Source organism: Suillus subalutaceus (assembly GCF_016647625.1).
Source record: "Suillus subalutaceus strain FC151 chromosome Unknown DFJ58scaffold_365, whole genome shotgun sequence".
Classification (NCBI taxonomy): Eukaryota; Fungi; Basidiomycota; class Agaricomycetes; order Boletales; family Suillaceae; genus Suillus; species Suillus subalutaceus.
In genome coordinates, this window is record NW_024540614.1 from 1 (window position 1) to 23,271 (window position 23,271).

At 46.5% G+C, this 23,271-nt stretch overlaps 12 protein-coding genes across 12 annotated transcripts; 11 read left to right on the plus strand and 1 right to left on the minus strand.

Moving 5' to 3' along the window:
* Window positions 1–2,065: 2,065 nt before the first annotated feature.
* On the plus strand, window positions 2,066–2,305 carry DFJ58DRAFT_611886 (uncharacterized protein; the record flags this gene model as incomplete). The annotated part of the gene is made up of 1 exon (XM_041380902.1): window positions 2,066–2,305. A coding segment is annotated over one exon (240 nt), but the record flags the coding sequence as incomplete, so codon positions are not given.
* A 163-nt stretch (window positions 2,306–2,468) lies between these two features.
* On the plus strand, window positions 2,469–2,757 carry DFJ58DRAFT_876118 (uncharacterized protein; the record flags this gene model as incomplete). The annotated part of the gene is made up of 2 exons (XM_041394441.1): window positions 2,469–2,573; window positions 2,623–2,757. Exons 1-2 carry the CDS (start codon window positions 2,490–2,492, stop codon window positions 2,755–2,757), a joined length of 219 nt encoding a protein of 72 aa, XP_041235094.1. The 5' UTR covers window positions 2,469–2,489.
* A 554-nt stretch (window positions 2,758–3,311) lies between these two features.
* On the plus strand, window positions 3,312–6,290 carry DFJ58DRAFT_750761 (uncharacterized protein; the record flags this gene model as incomplete). The annotated part of the gene is made up of 13 exons (XM_041387761.1): window positions 3,312–3,521; window positions 3,574–3,747; window positions 3,804–3,964; window positions 4,035–4,086; window positions 4,136–4,243; window positions 4,293–4,463; window positions 4,510–4,546; window positions 4,593–4,711; window positions 4,760–5,227; window positions 5,277–5,420; window positions 5,468–5,719; window positions 5,767–6,038; window positions 6,086–6,290. The coding sequence occupies exons 1-13, from the start codon at window positions 3,351–3,353 to the stop codon at window positions 6,288–6,290; spliced, it is 2,334 nt and encodes a 777-aa protein (XP_041235095.1). The 5' UTR covers window positions 3,312–3,350.
* Window positions 6,291–7,185: 895 nt separating this feature from the next.
* On the plus strand, window positions 7,186–8,122 carry DFJ58DRAFT_750762 (uncharacterized protein; the record flags this gene model as incomplete). The annotated part of the gene is made up of 2 exons (XM_041387762.1): window positions 7,186–7,308; window positions 7,361–8,122. 2 exons carry the CDS (start codon window positions 7,186–7,188, stop codon window positions 7,778–7,780), a joined length of 543 nt encoding a protein of 180 aa, XP_041235096.1. The 3' UTR covers window positions 7,781–8,122.
* A 4,747-nt stretch (window positions 8,123–12,869) lies between these two features.
* DFJ58DRAFT_672027 (uncharacterized protein) lies at window positions 12,870–13,238 on the plus strand (the record flags this gene model as incomplete). Its single annotated transcript, XM_041383008.1, has 1 exon — window positions 12,870–13,238. The coding sequence occupies one exon, from the start codon at window positions 12,870–12,872 to the stop codon at window positions 13,236–13,238; it is 369 nt and encodes a 122-aa protein (XP_041235097.1).
* Window positions 13,239–13,770: 532 nt separating this feature from the next.
* DFJ58DRAFT_615596 (uncharacterized protein) lies at window positions 13,771–14,166 on the plus strand (the record flags this gene model as incomplete). The annotated part of the gene is made up of 1 exon (XM_041380962.1): window positions 13,771–14,166. A coding segment is annotated over one exon (396 nt), but the record flags the coding sequence as incomplete, so codon positions are not given.
* A 174-nt stretch (window positions 14,167–14,340) lies between these two features.
* DFJ58DRAFT_719737 (uncharacterized protein) lies at window positions 14,341–15,726 on the minus strand (the record flags this gene model as incomplete). Its single annotated transcript, XM_041384676.1, has 6 exons — window positions 14,341–14,397; window positions 14,516–14,797; window positions 14,850–14,949; window positions 15,006–15,123; window positions 15,196–15,639; window positions 15,666–15,726. The coding sequence occupies 6 exons, from the start codon at window positions 15,724–15,726 to the stop codon at window positions 14,341–14,343; spliced, it is 1,062 nt and encodes a 353-aa protein (XP_041235099.1).
* A 268-nt stretch (window positions 15,727–15,994) lies between these two features.
* DFJ58DRAFT_692232 (uncharacterized protein) lies at window positions 15,995–16,485 on the plus strand (the record flags this gene model as incomplete). Its single annotated transcript, XM_041383406.1, has 1 exon — window positions 15,995–16,485. A coding segment is annotated over exon 1 (411 nt), but the record flags the coding sequence as incomplete, so codon positions are not given.
* A 528-nt stretch (window positions 16,486–17,013) lies between these two features.
* On the plus strand, window positions 17,014–17,283 carry DFJ58DRAFT_672023 (uncharacterized protein; the record flags this gene model as incomplete). The annotated part of the gene is made up of 1 exon (XM_041383007.1): window positions 17,014–17,283. A coding segment is annotated over one exon (270 nt), but the record flags the coding sequence as incomplete, so codon positions are not given.
* Window positions 17,284–17,307: 24 nt separating this feature from the next.
* Window positions 17,308–17,784, plus strand: DFJ58DRAFT_608740 (uncharacterized protein; the record flags this gene model as incomplete). Its single annotated transcript, XM_041380852.1, has 1 exon — window positions 17,308–17,784. A coding segment is annotated over one exon (477 nt), but the record flags the coding sequence as incomplete, so codon positions are not given.
* A 1,142-nt stretch (window positions 17,785–18,926) lies between these two features.
* On the plus strand, window positions 18,927–19,103 carry DFJ58DRAFT_614195 (uncharacterized protein; the record flags this gene model as incomplete). The annotated part of the gene is made up of 1 exon (XM_041380935.1): window positions 18,927–19,103. A coding segment is annotated over one exon (177 nt), but the record flags the coding sequence as incomplete, so codon positions are not given.
* Window positions 19,104–22,131: 3,028 nt separating this feature from the next.
* DFJ58DRAFT_737511 (uncharacterized protein) lies at window positions 22,132–22,677 on the plus strand (the record flags this gene model as incomplete). The annotated part of the gene is made up of 5 exons (XM_041386945.1): window positions 22,132–22,224; window positions 22,276–22,334; window positions 22,381–22,411; window positions 22,466–22,579; window positions 22,630–22,677. 5 exons carry the CDS (start codon window positions 22,132–22,134, stop codon window positions 22,675–22,677), a joined length of 345 nt encoding a protein of 114 aa, XP_041235104.1.
* Window positions 22,678–23,271: the final 594 nt, after the last annotated feature.

Consider the following 23,271-nt stretch of genomic DNA (forward strand, 5'->3'; position numbering starts at 1 on the left):
TAATATCGACATTATGCAGAGCAGGGGATTCGAGAGAGTTGTAAGAGGTGCTGGTAGGTAATATCGAGATTATGCAGAGCAGGGGATACGAGGGTTGGGGAGTGAGTTGCAGGTTCTGGAAGCGAGTTCGGAATTATGATTGGAGAGTCTGTAAGGTCGATAGGGGATGGGCGAGAAGATTCTGTATTACTTGAACGATCATCCAAATCATCATCTGTGCCCACGCTGATGATAGAACCTGACCGAGAATGGCGGGACTGGAAAGCACGTGGACATGCAAGATAACAGGACATGTGAGAGCATGGTTCGCCCCTTTCCAGAAAGTAGTGAATGCGATCTGCAAAACATGCATGCTTCTCAGTGCTGCCAGATGAGATAGGTCCGATAATAGCGCCCTCTTTAGGACCTAGCATATAACGTTAGAGATAGTGAAAGAGCATGTGGTAACAACATACACAGCAAAAGCACACCAACTTGGCCAGAGGGATGGTCCACTCGCTTTGCTAATTTGCTCAGAGCAGCAAAGGTGTAGCGCCGCCAAGAATTTTCGGTGTCTACACTCAGTGGTCGACCTGGATACCTGCTACGATTACCAGGTGTCAGGAGGCGAAAAGGGGGCGGGCATATTGGACTCGAATATCACGATTTTCTTCATCTGCATCCAAGTCGAATTCCATGTCAGAGTACGTGGGAAACTCGAGCGATCCAAGTTGCATCATAGCATGGACACCAGTATATATTTGATCGATAATAATGTCACTTGGACTGGATGCATGAAGTTCAAGGCGATAGGTGCAGTGCTGTTGTGAAAGAAATCGAAGTTGGGATGCAAAGGTTTCCCCAGAAGGCAGGCGATCTGGACATGGTATGGTGATGGGCTCATATAGGAGAGCATCATTAGTATGAGAACGTAAAGGCAGAAACTGTCAAAAACATTTTAAGATCCCAAATGTTTCATGGAGGAAAGAGACCTACGTCATGGGGATACATAACAAGCTCTATGGCTAAAGTTTGCTCCTTGAGGACTTTTGGAGGCGAGAGACATCATAGGGCTTTCGGGAAGTATGAGTACGGTTTCGGTTTCCCACGCGGCCGGCTACTACTGTTTAGGGTATGTAAAGGCGGGCCTGGAAGTGGAACACTAGAAGGAGGAGCATGGCGAGTATATGATGTGATGAGAGATAATGGTTGGTATGTAGGCATCGGAGGGAGCGGAGGAGCATTAGCAGATCCCGAAGGCCTGCCAGTAATAAGTGGACCTATTTGATGACTATATGCGCTTGAACCACCTGGTTGGGTGGGAACAGTAACATGTCTGTCAATATTGGATCACAGCGCTTGTCTGCAGATAATTAAGCATCCTGAACCATTGGAGTGACTGACAGACTTACACAGGAGGTAGCGGAATAGACCGATTCAATGAAGGCGTGATATGACTATGGATAGACGCTAACTTAAACCTGACTCCAAGGTTAAATGTACTGCTTACCTTGCAGATAGTGGGAGATGCTGATTGTATCGCCCACCACATTGACAGTCTTGGTAAAAATCTGTGATCTATGGATCATGTTATATAAGGCCATGTAATTGATCATCAAGAATACGCACCGGAATGCCATTGATAGTTCGGAATGCAAAGCATTGACGAGCAGGCAGGCCAGCTCGGGCAGGAAGAATTCGTCTAACTTCAGGAGCTTGATGTAAGTGAGGCAGAGTGAGAGCAGAGGCAAGGAGACTGTGGAGTAGTCAATTGAAGAGTTTGGGCTGAAGATAGGTGGAACACATACCAAATCATCTCCTTCGATCCTTGGGATGAATGCAGTGCAATCATCCAAACAATGAAGACATGGACCTGTAGACATTATACAGCAAATTATATGTCAGCGTCAAAGTAATAATAAGAATAATAACATGAATGAGAGAATGAAAAAGAGGGGGGGAGTGAAATGGGGATGGGGTGATATGATATTTAAAGAGAAGAACGGTCGACTTACATAATTTTGAAGCAATCAGTGGCTGAAGTGCCGGATCCATATGCCACGGGTTAGTATGGCTGCTGTACGCAGACCAGTCATCCAATACATGTCAAGTGACTGTCCCCGCCCCTGGCGCCGCACTTGTCTTCCTCTCCTCCAACGCATATGCAGAGTCAGGGAACCCCTCGACCCAGACATTCTCTACCACGGCGGTCACGAAGACAGTGAACACAGCGAGGATTGACCCGAGTGTGCTGGCAACCTCGAATGGGATGTCAGGAGCCACATGGGAGCTTGGGAGTACGAGCAAGGGGAACACTGGTGCCAGCCTGAGGAATTCACTTTCAGTTGTTTCTATTGTCGGTGCAGCTGTGCTGAGCACCGGCATGTTATGCACATGGCTCTGGTCATGATTAGGACAAGCCACTCAAACACACCGTACGTGTTTGCTGCATCACCATTTCTCCCAACGGAGAACAGCTCACCAAGAACACACTTTCTGCAGCATTCGGGATGGATTACTTATACTTTGCGCGTCACAGTAAGGTGAAGTTGGGCCTAAAGCTCTATGCGGAGGCCCTTTCGGACGCGGAAAAGGTGTGGACGATATCCGTTATCGATTTGACAAATCTGATGATATTCGCAGGTCATTGAGCTCAACCCTTCGTCTTATCTCGGGTACGAACTAAAGCACGCAGCGCTTCATGGAGCACATCGCCATTATGATGCATTCGAAGCCTTAACAATCATGCTCTCCAAGTTGAATGATACACTCGACTAACGGATACGACGTAAGCCCCAAATAACATAAGCGCCGACTTGAAGGTGATTTACAATTTTTGCAGAGAAGTTCTGTCAAGTCGCTCGTGACGCGGGGCATCGCTGGGCGTGGGTCGATACGTGCTGCATCGATCAGAACAACAATGTCGAGCCCGGAGAATCAGTCAATTCCATGTTCATCTGGTATCACTACTCGGCCATCACCATCGTCTACCTATCAGATGTTCTTCCTTGATCAGAGTCTGGTGCGCTCGCAAACAGCATTTGGAACATGCGAGGATGGACCGTCCAGGAGTTCCTCGCTCCTAGAATTGTTCTCTTCTACTGAGTAGATTGGACCCTATATCTCGATGACCGCTCGCACAACCACAAGCAGTCTGTCAGTATCATGAGGGAGATGGAGCATTCAACTGGCATAAATGCACGGGCGCTCAGAGTAGAGGAGTATGTCTATGTAGCAGTATTAATGTTGTAGGTACTCGTCAATAATATTATACTTGTTCCATATGAGTACTCGTCCGAAGTAGTAACAACACAGCCACAGTCAATTTGTCTGCTACCCTCACACTCGAAACTATACACAACATTTACACAATGTTACCTGCTAAATACCAGCCTGTTTTGCATGATGATGACTGCAACTTATGGCAGAAGGAGCCAATCAGACAGAATTTCAAGAGCCTTGAAGAAATACGCCTTTCAAGGAAGCAAGTTGAATCTATGCTTCAAGACACCATCAGTGTGATCAAGGAAGATCCATCTTGGGTAAGCACAAATCTTATCATATATACACATATTGATCACCTGTTGCTGTTAGTGTGTCCTGATCAGTTCTTGGTGCCTTGTCACCATTGGTACCATCCCATCTTTGGATGATACCCCTTCGCTATTTGTTCGGGTCTTATATGAACATTATCGAGATAAGGAAAGGGGGGATCTGGCTGCAAGAAAGATGTTACGAGAGGGCCTAGATAGGATCCTCCAAAAAGAGGTGAGTAGCTCAATCAATAATTAAATACATATTTTCACAATAATTAAATTATTTAGCTTCATCCTCAACCCAAGGCATCCCAGGTTTTGATGGATATGGATTCTGATAGCGAGGATAATTCTTCTGAGTGGGAAGATTCACCATCTGTTGTTGTGAAGCAGGCTGAGTCCCATGATGTTTCAAAGCCTCACAAATCAAAGCTTCATAAGTTTTGGCTGTTTTCTGATATTTAAATTAATGTTGATTGATTTAGAATTCACTGCCAATGATGCACCCATCAAGTGCAGAGAGTGGGCAGAGGCTATTCAGTTGTATTTTTTCAAATACCAGGACTTAACTGTAAAGTCTTTAATTCAATTTTAATCAAGTGATTAACATATGCCAACAGCCAACTCAGCTTCAGCTTGCAGAAGCAAAGGCAGTTGACACTCTCGTTACGATCTGCCTGATAGGGGCTTCTACATATCAATCTAAATTTTGGCCAATTGAGGTCAAGGTATGTGATTTACTGATTTGATATCATCCATCTAATTTATTACCAATAGAAATCTTCCCTCTACCAGCTACTCTGCACAATCTGTGCACCAGATACTGTGCTTGAGCTATCTGCTGATCATCTTGCAGCAAGTTCATGTAAATATCAATGGGCAGCAAGTTTTGGTCTAATGTTGCATCAATGGACCAATTCAAGTGCTTTCAGAGACCCTCCACCAGAGGTACATATGTTTTGTTAATTAGATTCATCTCACTAACTGGCACCAGCCCAAGTCCCTGAAAAATACTGGTGGGCGGTTTCTTGGTAAGCTGGTTATGGAATGGCTCGATAATATTGATCAGCAAGGTAGAGCCATTCCTGCTGCCAGTCAACCTTCATGTGTTGGTTTTCTTCTGGATGAGGCAGCATTTATTGCTGCATGTAACACCTGGCTTTACACTACTCTTGAGAAGCATGGGCATAAGGAAAGTTTATTATTTTATCATTAATGATTTTTATCTAATCATGTGTCACTAGATTGATTTTGACCCTGCCAAGCTTTATCACAAGATCTTATCTGAGGTGGTCTCTGAGACAAAATTTGACCCTACTAAATTCCAATCTACTCAGTTGCGCTGCATCATTGAAGAGACCATTGCATCCAGGGCATTTTTGAAATGTATACAGCGTGAGGCATTTGGGAGGGATACTAAAGTTCCAGAGCAGCTTCAGAAGAATATTTCTTCTGAACATCAGAGATGTAACCCATCCCGCTCTGTTCGAGACTCTGCTCCTCCACAGTCTGAATCTCCACCACCTCCTCCTTCCATTCCAGATTCTTCTCACTCCACTTCCTACACTCGCTCATCTTGTGATCAATGCTCAGCTCTACCTTCTTCTGAACACTGTGTCTTGCTTCTTAATGTTAAAAGACGGACTGATGTCCAAGACCTGTTTGAATCCTTGGTCACCTGTGCCCCTTCTGATGACTGTCTTCCCCTTAATGTGAGTAAACATTCTCATATTAATTTTGTATTAATTTTTTTATTCAAAGCTCAAGGAGGGTCAAGCAGATGACCCTCACTATGTGCACCCTCACAATGATTTGCATCTGCAATGTATGGCATTCCGTCCTGAAGTATATGCTTGCTGCAAGCGCGACATTGTACAAATGATTGATGTTGAAACTGGTAAATGTGTAAGTGATTTATTATGATTATTTGGATAACTCTCAGTTGTATGTAGGTTGGAGGTGTTATCTTTAATGCCTTCAATGATGCCAGCCTTCAAGAGATGTGTGAAAATCACAAAGCTATTGTACACAATCCTAGTGTACAACAAGGTGAGGTTTTTCAGAAATGGGCTTACACAGGTAAAATGGTGCCTGTTGGATCACGGCTAGCCAAGGGTGGCCGTCGTGGTGATGGGTATAGCACATACCCCCTTTTATGTGGTGACTCTGAAGAGCATATTCATCCTATATTTCGTCATGCACGTGTATGTAATTTTTAATTGTTGTTGAATATACACTGACTGCTATTTAGGATGCTGGTGCACTTCTTCAAAGTGTGAAGTATGCTGCTCCTCATGTAGCCAAGGATATCAAGGAGAAGAGTGCAGCTGCTGAAATGAATCGTCTTGGTACCAGTGGTGCCAATATTTTCTACTGCTCCAATTATCTTAGCCCTCAGCACTTTGACCATGATGCCTCCTGGTCCATTTGTTCTCAATTGGACAAGGCAGGAACTGCTGATGAGTGGAACTTTTGTTACACTGAATGGGGTGCATACATGCAAACTCGAGCAAATACAGTTTGGTGAGCATTGTATTTTATCCATTTTGATCTATACTGAATTACAATAGGTGGTTTGATTCCAGCCACCTTCATGGCACCATGGCACCAGCTGCCTCTGTTATTCAGCAAGCAAAGCACCTTCGTGGAGGTGCCTTGTCTACAGGAAACCATCTTACTGCAAGGAAAAGGGATATGCTAAGGGCTCGTGCAATTGCAGGCATGCGTAGGCGAGTTGCACAAAGGGAGCAGTGGTGGGAAGATGTTGTTATATGATTTGGTGTAGGATACATGTACAATTACAAGCCTGGATGGCCTATCAAGAATCCAAATGTGCTCAGATAGTATCATTGCACGCCCCCAACGCGCGCCCAGAACATGTCTTCTTTCAGACGTACGATTTCTTTCCACATACGATCCTCCCATGTCGCGTCACCGGCGTAACCTTCCTCGTCGGTAGTAGAAGAGCGTTTTGTACTACTTGTGTCGATAGATTTCCCGTGTGTGCTGGAATCCTCAGATGCACGCCTGGTTTGGCTAGCTTCGGAGGATGGGTTGACAACAACGGCTTGCGTGGTGGGGGGAGAAACATCCACGGACGCTCGCTTTTTCGGGATACGGATGTCCGTTCATATTCGCATCAGGTAAGGGGTTGGAGGTTTCGGTGATGTCATGCTTGGTTGTGGAGGGCTCTACAGCGTCCTCGCCCGCCACAGCTTTCTGTTCACGGGGAGAAGATGCTTTGTGTTTGAATCTGCAACCTGGCGAATACGTGATTGGGATTTTGACGCAGCTCCAGCGAGGGAATACATGTAGGGAATATGATGGGATGGCTGCAAGAATGTGTTAGCAGTTTCGACACCATATACCAGGAACGGACCTCATTGGTATGATCATTGTGACCTGAAGCAGACGGAAGAAATCAGTAAGAAATACCAGTTCGGGTCAAGGCATTGAAGGTCGAGCTCAAGGAGTATCGCAAAGGAGCGGATCCTTTCAACCGCAAGATTCGCAAGCATGAGAACGTTTGAGATTGGTGGTTAGCTGTTCAAAAGGACGAAAACGCACGAGTTCTTGGGGTGACAATGATATTTGCTCGATACATTTTTATTTGACTCACTCTTATATCCAGGCCCTTGCAATCAAGTTATACTCCGTCGTCCCAGTGTCGATGGCCGACGAGAGGACAGTCTCAACAATTACGTGGCTTAACAGTCCCACTCGGAGCAGACAAGACATCTCAACATTAAAAGAACATATACAGATTCGTCAGTGGCACCGCTGGAAAGCTGATGTGAGTGAAGTTCAGTTGGCTGGACTCCCAACATACTCATACTGTTAATCAGCCAGTAGCACCGACGGTCGCTCCTTCTGTCAAATGGCGAGATATGTATGCAACCATCCATGGTAAACCTGAGACACCGCCTGTCGTCCCGCCGCCTGCTCGACCACCTACCATGACCACGGACATCATTTCGAGCTTGACCGACGAACATCAAGGCAGATGTTCAGACTCGGATGATGAAGATGGGGATTGGCTTGATAATGGTGATATTGCGGACCATGTGGGTTTAGCTGGCGTGAAAAGCACTGAGTTCGACGTGGGTAAAGATATTAACATATCATCCACGTACCTCCTCGATATTTTGTCGGACCACGCTCTACAGCCCACGGCTGCTTGCGAAGGTCTGTCGACACCAAAGGTGATGGCTGCCACAACTTCATCCTCGACACCGATGGATGACGACGAGTGGGAGGAATGGTGATTGGCGGCTTTGTTGTAGATTACGGTCAATTAGACCAAATTTACCTGCAAATTAGCGCAAATCAGCGTCAAAGAGCTATGGGTCAATTTGAGTGAATTTGCTGTCATTTACACCGGTCAATTAGGTCTTCGCAGAGGGGTCGTGCTAATTAGCCGGTCAACCAGAGCGGGATCCCTAATTCCCCGAGCCCTACACAGAACCCTCTTCCACTAAAGTGGAGTCGGGGAACAAGATCCGTGACGTACATGTGACAGACTGACAGCACTGACAGGACACAGAGGTGGATTTTCTTCAAGTGTTTTATTTCAATCGCAACTGATTTTCTGGAAGCGTGATTTTTTTTGGAAGCGTGACTTTTTTTGAAGCGTGACTTTTTGAAGCGTGACTTTTTTTTGGAGCGTGATTTTTTTCAGAAGCGTGACTTTTCTCTTGCAAACCATGGCTACTTTCCATGCAAAACATTGATTTCGTTATTGTCCAGTGCGGTCACTCATAACTCACGGTAATATTGTCGGAGTTCTTCACTTCACCGCAGTGTATTGTATTCAATGTATTGAAGCTTAAGATGGAAAAATGCATTGCCTATGCAAATCGAAATAATGCACAAAACGGAAAGGCCCGAGTCAGTGAGTCTGCAAGTGTCTGATAATCGAGCTTGCAACAATGTAAAAGCAGTATTCCTTGAATCGAAGTATACTCAGCACCCCAGTGAAACTCCAATAATCACTTTACCGTGACATCTAGCAATCATGAAAGGATTTCTGTCTCTCCATTGCTCTCCTGCAGACGGCAGCAGCAGCACCCGCTGTGTCACAGCGCTCCCAAGGTATTTCTCTTGTAGCACCGACATCGTTTTCGCATGTTTTACTCACCTTATTGGCGGCGTAGCCGTCAAAAAGCGTGAGGGCGAGCAGAGTATGTCTCAACTCGTCTGTAGTATCCGCACCCGTCTTACAAGAATGTCGACGACACAGATCTCGAGAAACGCAGATTCTCGTTTAGTCTCTGAACGTTTCGATTCCACTGTATTCTGGTATTTTGTCTAACGGGAGGTGCCGCATAGACTATCCGCCTGACACCGATGACGAAGGTAATTATCTAGTGTCTTGTTTTTCTCTTCTAACAAGAAACGCGTCGCGACATAGTCATTACAGGCTCCCCTGAGACCGAGACTAAAGGTAGTTGCCTCGTGCTGACCCTCTTTTCAAGAGTTATACTAATCTGTTGATGACACAGATGTCGAGAAGCGCAACTTTGTGTTTGTTTAGTGTACGTTTCGATTTTTGTTTGTCTGACGAGATATGCCGCATAGACCGTCCGGCTGACGACGAGGTCGAAGGTAATTATCTAGTGCTAGTCTTGTTTTTGGAGTGTTCTACTTACTCACTTTGTTATACACGCAGATCTTGAAAACTCCGAAGGTATATTTTAAATGCATTATTGAGTTTCGACTCTCTCTAAAATCATACTAGCACAAGGTTATAGAAGCACTAGAACGTTGATGCATTGTGCAACTTTCGAAGTGATAGAAATAGGGTAGTGTATTAGTACTTGATAAAGGCTTTGACTCATAGAGCCGTTACTTACATTTGCTTTGCGGATCAATGTATCCTTAACAGTGTTTTGTGGCCTAAAAACGGCGAATCGCAAGATCGGGTAAGAAATCGTAGCGGCACTGGGAAGCGCCAATCCCCGACTCCAAGAAAACAAATATTTCGAAGGATGACGGATACCATGATACCATGAAGATCTGTCGTGTATCTAAGAACCGCTTATTGAATATATTGCTTGTCGATGGCAAACTGCCCATTCACCTGTTTCACTCGAATGTTTTGGTAGGGTGCACCGAAGCCTACGCAAGCGAGATTCCAGTTTGAATGGTATTCAAATTTCACATGTCAGAAACACGATTGGAAGAGAAATATATGGCCAACCACGATTTGTCTGAAACACGAGACAAGCAAAGAATACTACACACATGAAATCGAATTACAAATCTGGCACGATATTTCAGAGGATGAAGCGTACGAAGACAGGGAATTACTCCAGCGAGTCACATAACAACTGCGAGGGATACTGCTGCAAAGGACGATAAGCTATTAGCAACAATACTTGAAAAGAATACTCACCTCAGGCTGGATGTAGTCTGGCGATTGCTGACAATAAAATTGTATTCCCTGTGCGAGCGATTCAAGATGTTAGTGACGAAATCATGTACAGACTCGCCAAGATGAGTACAAAATCATTAACCAAATAAGACAATGGTGCAGAAAAAACTCACATGTAAAACAGGAATTGACGCAGACACGTCGCTGTTCAGGATGGGATACATGCAACTTACTACGGTAGGTCGGAGTTCCTCGCTTCCGAGTCGCTCACCTGGATTTGGGGTACTAACGATTGCTGACGAGCTATTAGCAACAATACAAAGAAGAACTCACCTGTATGTAGTCTGGCGATTGCTGATAGTAAAATCATATTCCCTGCGGGAACGATGAAGTTAGTGACGAGATCACTGTATGCGGAGTCGCCAGATGGTCGAGTAAAAAACCATCAACCAGATGCACCACACCCTGGCAGGAGTATCCATACACCTTGGCGATAGTAACGGTACTATTGTTGATACTCAGTGGGGATTGCGGCATTGCCAAATGCTTCCTTTATTTAATAGTGGCAGTCAGAGTAGACGATTTTGAGGTGATTCCTGAGGCCTGAGCGTGCGATTCAGAAAACGTTTTTGGACGCTGCTTATGTAAATAAATATCGCGGACCCCGTATGTGTCCGAATCGAACTAATCTTTTCACTAGGGGTTCGCCGTGCGAACTGATGACCTTGCTCCGATTGCAATTTCTCAAGGATATTTGTACATGTGTACGCTTATTGTTCCTCGCTCTTTCGCGCTGCTTCAACCAACCCAAAAAGACATACGCAATACATTCAATCGATAAGGCTTTCTTTGAAGCAATTTATTAGGTTGGTCTTCAGCTTGTTCGATGTTGTCTTCAGTTTGGTCGTAACAGCTTTTGATCGTGTTTGACACACTGATTAAAACGTCGTATCAGTACGAATCTTCAACAAAACCAAACACACAAACGTGGTCAAACAGACAAATGTGGCTTTGGAATCGCGGACTACGGTAATACATTCAATACTGCGTCTTCAAGTTGTACTCAGTCTTTGGCCAAGCAGAGATGTATTGAACCCTATCGGTGTTGACAATGTGTTGATGGTACATGTTCAGTGGTATTCAGTGGGGCGTAAAGGTGTCTCTGTAATTTTGTACTTGATTGGTATGGCACGCATGATGCATGATTGGTCAGGAACGCGTGAGGTTGGTGCAAAAACGCGTGATTGCACAGCATGATGTTGATGTCAGGTGACTGACAGATTAGCCCAACAACATCATGACCTTGCTCCGCAAGGTAATTTCATTTTGCGTTGACTATGATTCTCTCAATGCATGATGTTCTTCAACTCGTACTGCAGACGTCCATGTTGACTAGTCTTAGCCAAGCGGTTATAATAAGCGTGACAGGACAGAAACCTGTTGCAGGTTCGAAACCTCCTCAATTCAACCTTTGTCTTTTTATCACACCTTAAAAATTCACTCACGAATGGATCCTTTAAGTCAGTCATAGCCAACTGACACCAGAACACTGAACAGATCATTCTAGAAATATTGGGTGGTGCGGATTCAAAAATTGCCGACAAATACCTTGACATTCACTCATAGACAGTTCGTCGCAGTCAACTTGCGAAGCGTACTAACCAAAGTGGTCATCACAACGGATTCGAAATCGTTTCTTGGATTGTGCAGCCCCGGAACCTGCTGACAAGTTTTCTCTCTCTCTCGGAACACACCTTGACATTCACTCATGGATGGTTTCGTCAGAGGTTCATCTAACTGGTCTTAGACAAGTGGTTACGAACAGAATCGAAATCTGTTTCTCTTGGACTGTGCAGGTTTGAAACTTGCCGATAAAGAGGTTTTTTCCTATCGGAACACTCCTTGAAGATTCACTCATGGATGGTTTCCTCGGAGGTTCATCTTAACTTTGTCCTGCCCAAAGTGGTTACCACGACATAATCCAGACTCCTACCCATTGGCGGGTGTGTAAGAGAGCCCCCGACATCTGACAGCCACAGACCAAATACAACCAAATGCTAATTCTCTGACAATTTACCGAAACTTTTGGGGCTACTTACACACCCAGCCGACTGGCAAAACTTGCAGGTGGCGCGATGTTTGCCTCTGTTGATTTTGCCTGTTATCACTCAATTCGGACTGACTTGTGCGAGTGACACGCTCAGTGTGACGATACCGAGTTTATGTAGGGTTATTTAATTTTTGTCAATGCCATTTTCATTTGCCGCAATACACATCAGTGATGGCTTTGCCCCCCCTAAACTACAATATACCATCTATAGCTACCATACGCACCACGGTCCATGAACGGTTCGGCTTCACACCTTGTAATTGGCAAGTGCAGTCTGCCCAAGCACAACTGAAGAAGAGAGATGTCGTCACTTTGTCACCTACAGGCTCTGGCAAGACACTCACATTCTGGATTCCTTTGTTATTCAACGATGGTGGCATCACCATCTTGATCACTCCGCTGACGATCCTCGGAGACAAAAATGTCATCGAGCTACAAGAAGTCAATATACCTGTTGTGAATCTGTCTGCTGCAACAGCCACAGACAGCATATTCAAGGTGAGATATAATTTAAAGCTCAAATCTTATGACTTACCTTGTACATCAAACAGGAAATTGCCACCCGAAAGTTTCGGGTCATAATTGTTAGCCCCGAGAGAATTCTGTCAGACCGTCGCTTCGATACCTTGTGGAAGACACCCCAATTCATCAACAAACTCTTCAGCATCACCTTTGACGAGGCGCATTGCATTAGTCAATGGGGTGGGTGACTTTCGCCCTTCCTATGCTGAGCTCGGTCGACTTCGTTGGCTAGTCCCTCCACACGTTGTGTTTCATGTAGCATCTGCCACACTGCCACGACATGTCCTGCATGATGTTAAGTCCATCCTACACATGCAGGACCATCGAACAACAGAAGCACGACGCACCAATGACCGCCCCGAACATCCACTTAATGGTTATCGAGATGCTGGACCCTTTAAACAGTATGCATGACCTAAAATGTGTCCTCAAGTTCAATGGTGACCCACCTCCCCCCAAATTCATGGTATTTTGCAATGAGCGCAAAGAGACAGAGCGATTATGCGAATTTGCACGGTCAGAAGCACCACCTACTGTGGCTAAAAAGCTGGTCTGGTTTCATTCAGGCATGAGTACTGATTTTCGAGCTGAGACGATTGAGAACCTTCGGAAGGGGGAGATATGGGGTATCTTCTGCACAGATGCGGCTGGTATGGTCAGTCATTACATTAAAATATATGTGCAAAGCTCATACCTTACAGGGCCTAGACCTTCGTGACATTGCGTTAGTAATCCAGTGGAAATACACCTCGTCACTTTGCACGCTTTGGCAACGCTTAGGCAGAGCAGCGCGAGATATCTCTACAGAGGCAACTGGGATTTATCTAGTTGAGCCACAGTACATTGATTATCAGAAAGAGAAGGCAAGAGAAAGAGCCAATGCACGCACCGCAAAACGAAAACAGGTCGACGATGGTGGCGGAGGTTCCCAAAAAAGCACAAATCAACAAGTATTGCACAAGAAGTGCCAAGTGTTGGGAATCGGACGGAAGGTGGCGAGGATGTGAGAAATCCGCAACACGCTATTCAGAGGATTGTTTCGAAGGATCTCAATGACGAAGAGTACGAGGCTGCTGCAATGGATGCCTACATCAATGCTCGAGCTTGTGGATTCTGCCGTCGCAATGTCTCAAATGAATATTTTGACAATCCCCAGATCGCTGGGATCAGTCTGAGTATGTACCTAACGTATGTAACCGCTTCCATTGTTCATTAACAATTGTATAGATGCCAGCAGCAGATCACTGGTGTGTCATCCCAACTGTGCACGGTGTATTATCAAACCTTCCCGCCTATGCGGCGACTCGTGTCACATTGGCTCCTTCATCCTTCCTGCACCCACCACACAAGCGCCTAAGCAAACCCAAGCACCGAATACACTCAAAATACCCGACTATCAAATGGGCCCTGGAGACTTTGTATTGAGAGCTGAACTGCAGGAGTGGCGAAGAGAGCGGCTGATAGAGATTGGTGCAGGTGGAGATGACTTTTTTGGCGTGCAACTGATAATGGCCGATGAAATTTTCAACCACATCGTTGATTTAGCGCATTCCCGCAAGATTGATGGAGTTTCCTTGATTCGCGATCAAGCTAGCTGGCGCTACTGTGACTGGTGGGGCTCTCAAATATTCAACATCATCCAAAAGTACTACCTGCGTTCTTCTGCTGACAATGCACCACCCTCTATCGCAACTACCTTTCCAACCAACCTTGATATCAACGCACTTCCCTCGAACAAGCCACCACGTCAAAAAAAACCGACAACGTGCCGTGCATGTGGTCAGGCGGGGCATATTGGTGAGTTCATTGTGTCTTCATACTCATGCATCTACTGAACTGTGTTCTAGCATCAAACCGTCTCTGTCCAAAGTATGTACCTAAGCAGCAAAGAGGTAGCAGGTTGAATGATGAAAATGTGGTACCATCTGCAGGTTAGTTATTGAAATCCTCCGCCTCTGCTTCATAGCAGTCTTCACTGGACATTGTTAGGCTAACTTTTTTCTGTTGTATCAGCTTCATCCCAACCGCAATCTGGTCTTCTATAATTCGCTTTGCACTCCTGTTTTGTGATATCATATACGACGATGTTGACTGGATATGCGATCGAAGTTTCTCAATGGTGGCTGCCATGTCTGGGTGTGTGTGCCGGATGGTTCGATTTTTCAGGTAAACCGCGTTCTCCATGATGACGTGGCAGTTGCGGAACACCTCAATCAATGGTGACTGTTTGATGATGTGGTCAATTGTGCAGTTTGGACCTGTACCTGCAAAGATGACCTGCCGCATACCTGAGGATGCAACACACTGATATCACCATCAAAGTCCGCACCTTTGTGCAGAGATTGTTTTGCTCTACTAACCAATCCACAGCTCGAAATGCATTGGGTTTTCCTGTAGGATTGCAAAGTAAGTTGAGACGTATTATGCGACTGTCTCATTGTGATTAATGTGTTGATTTCAGGGCGCAATGGTACAGTTTGCTCACCACAGGTCTTGGGGATATACACTTCGTAAGTTCATTGAAAACTTGTTGATTTGCGCCGCATACTTATGCTTGCCAGTCGCACAAAATATATAGATCCACGGCAGGAAAGATGCCTCGACTCATCCGATGTCCCCAGCATTCATGGCCTGGCAGAGATCTATGTAGAGTAACTGATCCCAATTCCGAAGACATTGGTTTTCAAATTGTTTGTCCCGTTCACTAACTGGTCTGGCGCGTAGGTCACCAAGCTTGTCTGTTGTTGCGACATACTTGTTGACAATTGCTTCAGACATCTCCATGAGCTGATCCCACTCCAAGTCCGACTTTCCGAACTTCTCTAATGTTTGCCATTCAACTGGCTCTCTCGACTGTGCTTCAAGGTGCCAGCACTCGAGAATTGAAGCATGCAGGTCATAGTGTATGACGTCATGCATGCGTCTAAAACCAGGTTTCATGGATATGCGCCCTGTTTCTTGTGGTCGCAAGATGCCTACATGTTGGAACATGCTGTTCGGGTCATCTCGGCCTTCTTTAGCTTGAAGGTATGTCCTCCATATTGCATCGGCGCATGCCATTTTGTAGTGAAACAACCCTGGCAGGAAGATGATGTACTGGAATCGGTTTTTTTGGTGTGCTCTCGATTCTCCGTGTATCGCGAACTGTGTCGGGGCCGTTCCTTGGTGAGTAAGTCACCATGAATAAGCAAGACATGTTCTGACATGTCAACGTCTCCTGCAGATTGAACTCTTTATCAGTAGGATCTCCGTGTTGGACTCTAACTTCGCTCGTCCATATTAGCTACATTACATAAGCACGTTCCTTTGTTTCATTTCCTCGCAGCTAGTAGAACTTCCTCAGTGACTATCATAAGTCCACTGAGGTCAGTACAGAATACTTAGATATCTCGCACTTAGCTAATGCCTTCTGCAACTCGTATACTCACTGCAGGTATATACAATCAATACAGTGACTATCATAAGTCCACTGAGCTCGTATACTCACTGCAGGTTATGAGCCCTGCGCTCGTCAATTAAAAACATGACCAAGTATACGAAAAATATAGCCCACCATGTCCAGCTCTAACAGCAAACTCGGTGAAGATTTTCTACGCGTCCCAAAGCTCACTGCGGACGGAGAAAATTGGACGACCTATAAAGACAGAATGCAATGGTCAGTAGACGCTCGTGGGTTCCTCAGTCACCTAGACGGGACCGAGAAGAAACCAGTTGATCCCTCGACGTTGTCGGGCAGAGGAGCATCATGGTCACCAAGTACGATGGACGAGGTCAGAGAACTCGCCGCATACAAGACAGCAATGAAGGAGTGGCGCATGGGCGAGGCAATAACGAAGCAGCAAATTGCCAGCACGATCCCTGACTCTTTGTTTATTCAAGTCAAGAACTTGGATACAGCGCAAGAGATTTTCACGTACCTTTCGAATCTCTTTGAGAAGCGCTCTCGCGTAGTCTCAGTTGAACTGTTGCGGAAGCTACAGGACCAAAAATGCTCTGAAAAAGGCAATATTAGAGAACACTTCGACAAGCTGCGAACGATTCGCGAGCAACTGTCCTCACTAGGCCATGCCCCAACAGATGAAAGCTTCACGGCAATCATCATGAGCTCGCTACCTGCATCATACGACCCCCACTTGTCAGCATTGACAGCTTCCGCTAAAGTCTCAAGCATTCAACTCACCGCAGACATATTGATGTCGACAATCGTAGACGAATACGACCGTCAAGCAGCCAAGACAAAGAAGGGGAGCTCATCGAACGATGATGCAGCCTACAATGCGAATGCTGGCAAACGGACTCGTCGAATCAAGGGGAACTGCCACAACTGTGGCAAGTACGGCCACATGCAGCGAGACTGCAGAGGCGCAGGAGGAGGTGCAGCAGGGAGCAAATCAGGGGAGAAGTCCTTTGGAAAAGGGAAGGACAGAAAACCCGAGACTGCCGCGAAGGCAAAGGACAATGAGGAAGATGACAAACCTGAAGGTGTCTGGTTAATGGATGATACAGATGAGACGGGAGAAGAGCAGACGTCATTCACCTATGCAACCCTAGCAAACTCAAACTCCCAACGCGAATCTCGAACCGAGTTGCTCGACTCAGGAGCATCGAGACATATGTCGTCCTATCGCGATCTGTTCCAAGATTTCGTCAACATCACGCCGAAACCCATAACAACAGCAGACAAACATACCTTCGAGGCAACAGGCAAAGGGGACATCATGATCACCCTACCAAACGGCGAGTCAAACACGCGAATACTCCTCAAAGACGTTCTATACGCACCTAAGATGGGCGTAACCTTGGTCTCCATCAGTCGTCTCACGGCAGCCGGATATGCTGCATTGTTCCGCGCGAACTCTTGCAAGATCTTCAGTGATACGAAGAAGCTATTGGGGGAGGTCCCAGTCTCAAAAGGACTATACTGCGTCAAGGGCCCCAGGAAGTTATTTGCTGGACTCGCAAATGCAGATGAAACACTCACCATGCGTGAAGTACACGCCAGACTTGGCCATATCTCCCCGGACAGCATCGCAAGGATGATACGCGATGGTGTCATCACTGGAATCAAGCTAGATCCCTCAGACGCAACGATGGACAAGTGCGACTCTTGCGAGTACGCAAAAGCCACCTGCAAACCAATTGGCAAAATCCGCGACCCTCCGAGACGGGAGAAGTTTGGCGATGAAGTCCATAGCGACCTGTGGGGTCCATCTCCCATACGAACACCTGGGCATAAAGAGTACTTCGTGTCATTCACAGATGACTTCACGCGATTCACTCACCTGTACCTGCTGCGCACGAAGGACGAAGCCTTCAGCGCATACAAGTTCTTCGAAGCCTGGGCAAACACGCAGTTTGACGCAAAAATCAAACGATTTCGCTCTGACCGAGGGGGAGAATTCACTGGGCAAGAGTTCACTCGTTATCTCCACATATTGCAGTAACATATCTCCGTATTATACGAGTGAGCACAACGGAGTTGCGGAGAGACTCAACAGAACCGTCTCCGAGCGAACGCGTGCGCTGTTGCACGCCAGTGAACTACATCAGTAAATTACAATGTTCTGTGTAGAGCTGTACAGAGCTGTACAGTGTCACAGTGCCACAGCTTGGTCCCTGTCCAGCTACATCTTTTCTGTGCAGCTCTGTACAGAACTCCCAGCAGAGCCACAGAACTCACAGTGACAAAGCATTGCCTAGTAAATAGAACAAAATAAATTCGCATTTTGACATTTTCAAGTGTCATTGGCAGGAATTGAACTTGAGGCTTCACAAAGTTCAGCAACAACAATAACAAAACTTACCATTACACCATAGTGTCTTTACTTTTCCTCTCTCACAATGATACATATACCAATGATTCTCAAGCCTCAATATTGTCAAGTTGAAATCTATAGTCAAACCCCATTATAACTTGCTCTTATTGAAATCTATAGTCAAACCTCAACATAACTTGCCCTTATTGAAATCTTCAAAAAAACTAATCCTTATTTTTGACTAGAAAACTTCAAGTTGGAGGTTTACTAGTACAAAGTGTAAAATTTTGTGAATTCCAACAAGTTTTAATTAGTCAATAGGTTTAGCACTTTTGTCCTAACAATGAATTTTTAAGCTTTAGTTACAATAAGGCTTAGTGTTGATGTTTAACTAAAGAAAAGACTTAGTGAAAATTTTGTCATTTATTCTGTGGATTCTGTGAGTCTGTAGCACACTGTGAGAATCTGTAAGTCTGTGGCTCTGGGATCCTGGGATTCTGTGATGTCTGTCACACTGTGAGAATCTGTGTGAAAAGCCAAAGTCTGTGAAGGTTTAGTGATTTACTGATGTACCCAAATTCCTATGGGGGGAGGCCATCATGCACGTCACCTGGTTGAAGAACCGGACGGCAACTCGTGTCCTAGACAACAAGACGCCATATGAGATGCTGTATAAGAAGGCGCCAAACTTAAAGCACTTACCAGTCTGGGGTAGCCACGTCAAGGTGCACTCGACGAACGGCTCCAAGCTCGATATGCGCGCCATAGATGGCAGGTGGATGGGATTTGATCGTGACAGCAATGGTCACCGAGTATACCTACCCGAAACTCGACGGATAGCTGTGGAGAGGAGCGTCAAATTCGACACGGCAGAGGTTAGAATACCTATAGGAGGACTAGACCACCGCACGGTACGAGTCCATGATGTCGGTCCAGACCACCGCACGTACGAGTCCATGATGTCGGTCCAGACCACCGCACGGTACGAGTCCATGATGCCGGTCTAGTACCTAAACCAGGAGAACCGGAACACCGCACGGTACAAGTCCATGATGTCGGTTCAGTACCCAACGAATCATCAAGCCGAGCATCACGCACCAATAATATCCCACCCAGCAATGCCAACCCCACCCCATAACCCATTCCTCCTCCTAGAGACTACCTGGGCACGCAGTTTGAGCGAACTGAGCAGCCGCGCCGTTCTGGACGAGTGAGAGTCGAATCAGCATACATCAAGAGTCTGTGCGATGGCGCAGGAACGACTGATGGAAGGAGCACGGACTTACCTCGTGGGATGCAGCCTGCTCCCGCAGAATCTAACTTGGTGGCAGAGCTCGGGATGGTAGGGGAGGATGGAGAGATGGACCAGGATGATGAAGTCTTCGCCATGATGGCGGGAGTAGCGGCAATCGAGAGCAGCGACCCGACTACAGTCTAAAGAAGCCTGCAAAAGAACAGATTGGCCAAAGTGGGAAGAAGCAATCAACAAGGAACTTACCGCACTCGAAGATGCCCGCAAGTGGTCCGTCGTTGAGCAGCCAGCAAAACGTCAATGTAGTGGGATGTAAGTGGGTATTCCGAATCAAATGGAATGTGGATGGGGAGATCGTAAGTACAAAGCCCGGCGGTAGCCAAGGGTTATTCTCAAGTGTATGGTGTTGATTACTATGACACTTACGCACCAGTCGCACGCCTCGCATCTCTCCGAACATCCTCGCTATAGCCGCACGTAACGATTGGAATATCGACGTCTTCGACTTCCACAGTTGCCTTCCTAAACGGTAAACTTGACAAGGGACGAAATTATTTACATGGAACTCCCACCTGGACTCAGCGTCGACAAGAAGTTCAAACGTCCTGTCGCATTGTTACACGTCGCACTCTACGGATCGAAACAGGGAGCTTTGAAGTGGTATCAGGAGTTGTGTCGCTTGTTGAAGAGTTTAGGGATGATGCGCGCAGAATCAGACTGGGGAGTTTTCTACAAGCATACAGGCACGGATCTTAATTCTTGCATCACACGTTGACGATGCGCAGTAACTGGCAGCAACAACAAGCTCATTGCAGAGTTCAAGCGAGACGTAGCGTCGCACTACAAACTCACTGATCTAGGGCCTATCGCATTTCTACTTGGAATGAAGGTCATCCGCGACCGTCTTACACGTACCATCTCCTTCTCCCATGAATCATACGTCGACTCTATCCTCGCCAAATATAATTTCACAGATCTGAAACCTTGCTCCATTCCAATGGATCCAAACGCTCCGCTCTCGCATCCCAATGCCCTAAGACTCCAGCTGAAACCACGCTAATGAAGAACATCCCCTATCGAGAGGCAGTCGGCTCACTCATGCACCTAGCCGTCGGTACACGCCCCGACATAGCTTTTGCCATATCGACTGTCGCGCAGTATGGAGCTAACCCAGGTATGGCTCATTGGGAGGCTGTAAAGCGAATCTATCGCTACCTCGTAGGGACGAAGAAACTCGCACTCACCTTTGGGACCTGCAAGCAAGGCCTTGAGGGCTTTACTGACGCAGACGGCGCCTCACAAGAGCATCGGCATGCCATATCTGGCTACGCATTCCTCTTGGACGGCGGCGCAGTGTCCTGGAGCTCGAAGAAGCAAGAGTTTTAACTCTCTCAACGACTGAGGCCGAGTATGTCGCAGCGACGCACGCTGCAAAGGAAGCCATTTGGCTTAGGCGTTTCCTCACCGAAATCTTCCGTCCCCTCGACCAACCAACCGTCCTTCATTGCGACAACCAATCCGCTATCGCCCTCGCGAATTCTGGCGCGTTTCACGCCCGAACGAAACACATTGACATTCGTTACCATTTTATTCGTTTCTCTCTTGAAAAGGTTCTATTTCACTCGTTTATTGCCCTACAGATAGTATGACTGCAGATACACTTACCAAAGCTCTACCTAGTCTCAAGGTCAAACACTTCGCCTCCGCTCTTGGACTTTGCTCAGTTTGAAGGGGAGTGTTGGACTCTAACTTCGCTCGTCCATATTAGCTACATTACATAAGCACGTTCCTTTGTTTCATTTCCTCGCAGCTAGTAGAACTTCCTCAGTGACTATCATAAGTCCACTGAGGTCAGTACAGGATACTTAGATATCTCGCACTTAGCTAATGCCTTCTGCAGCTCGTATACTCACTGCAGGTATATACAATCAATATAGTGACTATCATAAGTCCACTGAGCTCGTATACTCACTGCATGAGTGAGTGAGTAGAGAGAGATTGATCAGTGTGATAGAAAGACCAGTGACCAAGGAAACATAAGGGAGAGGCACGAAGAACTAGCAAGGACTGAGTTCCTCTCCTCAAGGACAACACTGGCAGTCACATTAAGCGAAATAACTGCTCGCCGCCCTGGGCTTGCGATTGTCGTGTTGTGCTAGCAACACAAGGGAATGGTCATATCGAGCTGGACTCGGTGTCGCAGCGGGGGGGCGAATGACATGGTGGGCAGATGAGAAGATGTGAGTGGTTCAACTGTACTAGGACTCCAATCACTGCGGAAGTGAGAAACTGATCAGACCATATTCCGGGGAGAAAGGGCAAGTGAGCAGACACAAAACGTACCTAGCTGTTAATCCGACGCAAATCCGACGTATCATAGATTTTGAAGCAAAGCCTTCATTTGGTCCACAGCTACAAACGTAAACAGATGCTTTTCGGACTTCGCCACCATGCTTTTCCGACGTCCGTTATTCTCTTCAAATACTTGCTGTTCCAACACTAACTGACCCGGGAAATCCACTCTTTCGACGTCTGCATACGATTGGATTTAAGTGAGGTATGTTTTTCGAAAAATTTCTCTAAGTCCATCGTTAACTCGCACTATGTCGGACGATGCAGATAAGATCAAGCTTGAACTACCTTCGAAACTACAGGCATTCAGTTTTACCTTTGAAACCAAGCGGCCAGGGCCTATGGTAAGTTTTAGATTTAAATACAACCAACTAACTAAGTACCTTTGTAGACAGTCGAAATCACGCTCAGATGGCCCACCAAGCGGCCCAGATTACTACAAGTTCCTGAACATGTCGACCTCAGCGCGACCTCACCCGAAACTCCTGACCGACTTCAAGTCATGCGCTGGCAAGAGGCCCAGAAATTAAAGTAAGTACTACGCATCCTTGTAGCTATAATCATACTAACTAATATGCTTGGAAGAAGTCTGCAGCTGGAATTGTGGCAAGGATCGATACAGAAGAGACCTTTGATAGTAGCGACACGGAGAAAGAGACTCCGGCAGAGTTCACCCACTGGTACAAGGCCAAGAAGGCTGTAAGTTTGTTCCTCTGTCTGCGATATTGGCACTCAATATTATCTATCAGTTGAACGACCTAGCTCAAACTTCTCTCGTCGATGATACCATAGCATGAGGTCATGGGCATACAGAGCAGGGGAACAAGGCCCGATTTTATGTTATATGGGGCTGATGATGTGCAGGACCCGAAAGCTGACCATAGTCTCCTCCAGGTCCCAGAGAGGGTGCGCGAGACCCGGAGGACTCGCTGCCCGTGAACGGAGTGCGAGAGCTGTGTCCCAGGTATGGAGTCCCTCCCTGAAACGACGGAGTGACTAAGTTTTGCGTTACGCTAGGGGACGCATTATATTGGACGGTGTTCGATATTCTTGCGCCGGCGGCTTTGCTGCTTCAGCCTGAGGCGGTCGACTGAAGAAATCATCCACCTGGGGCAGCGGATGACCCCCAGCATTCGATAGCAGGGTTCCAGGAGGTAGCTGGGACGGGAACTGGTATGGACTCGTGTTGAGTCGTGGGCTGGGGAACCAAACTGGTATGGATTCATGTTCGTTTCGATCGTTGGCTGATTTTCTGGAGCACCGCTAGGGCGGCGCTGGCCCTGTACATCGTTAGGCGAACGAGGGGTCGAGGGGGATGGGGAAAAGCCAGTGCGAAGCGCCCAGAAGCTGGCAAATCCCCAGAATCATAGGGATCCGCACTTTTGTAACTA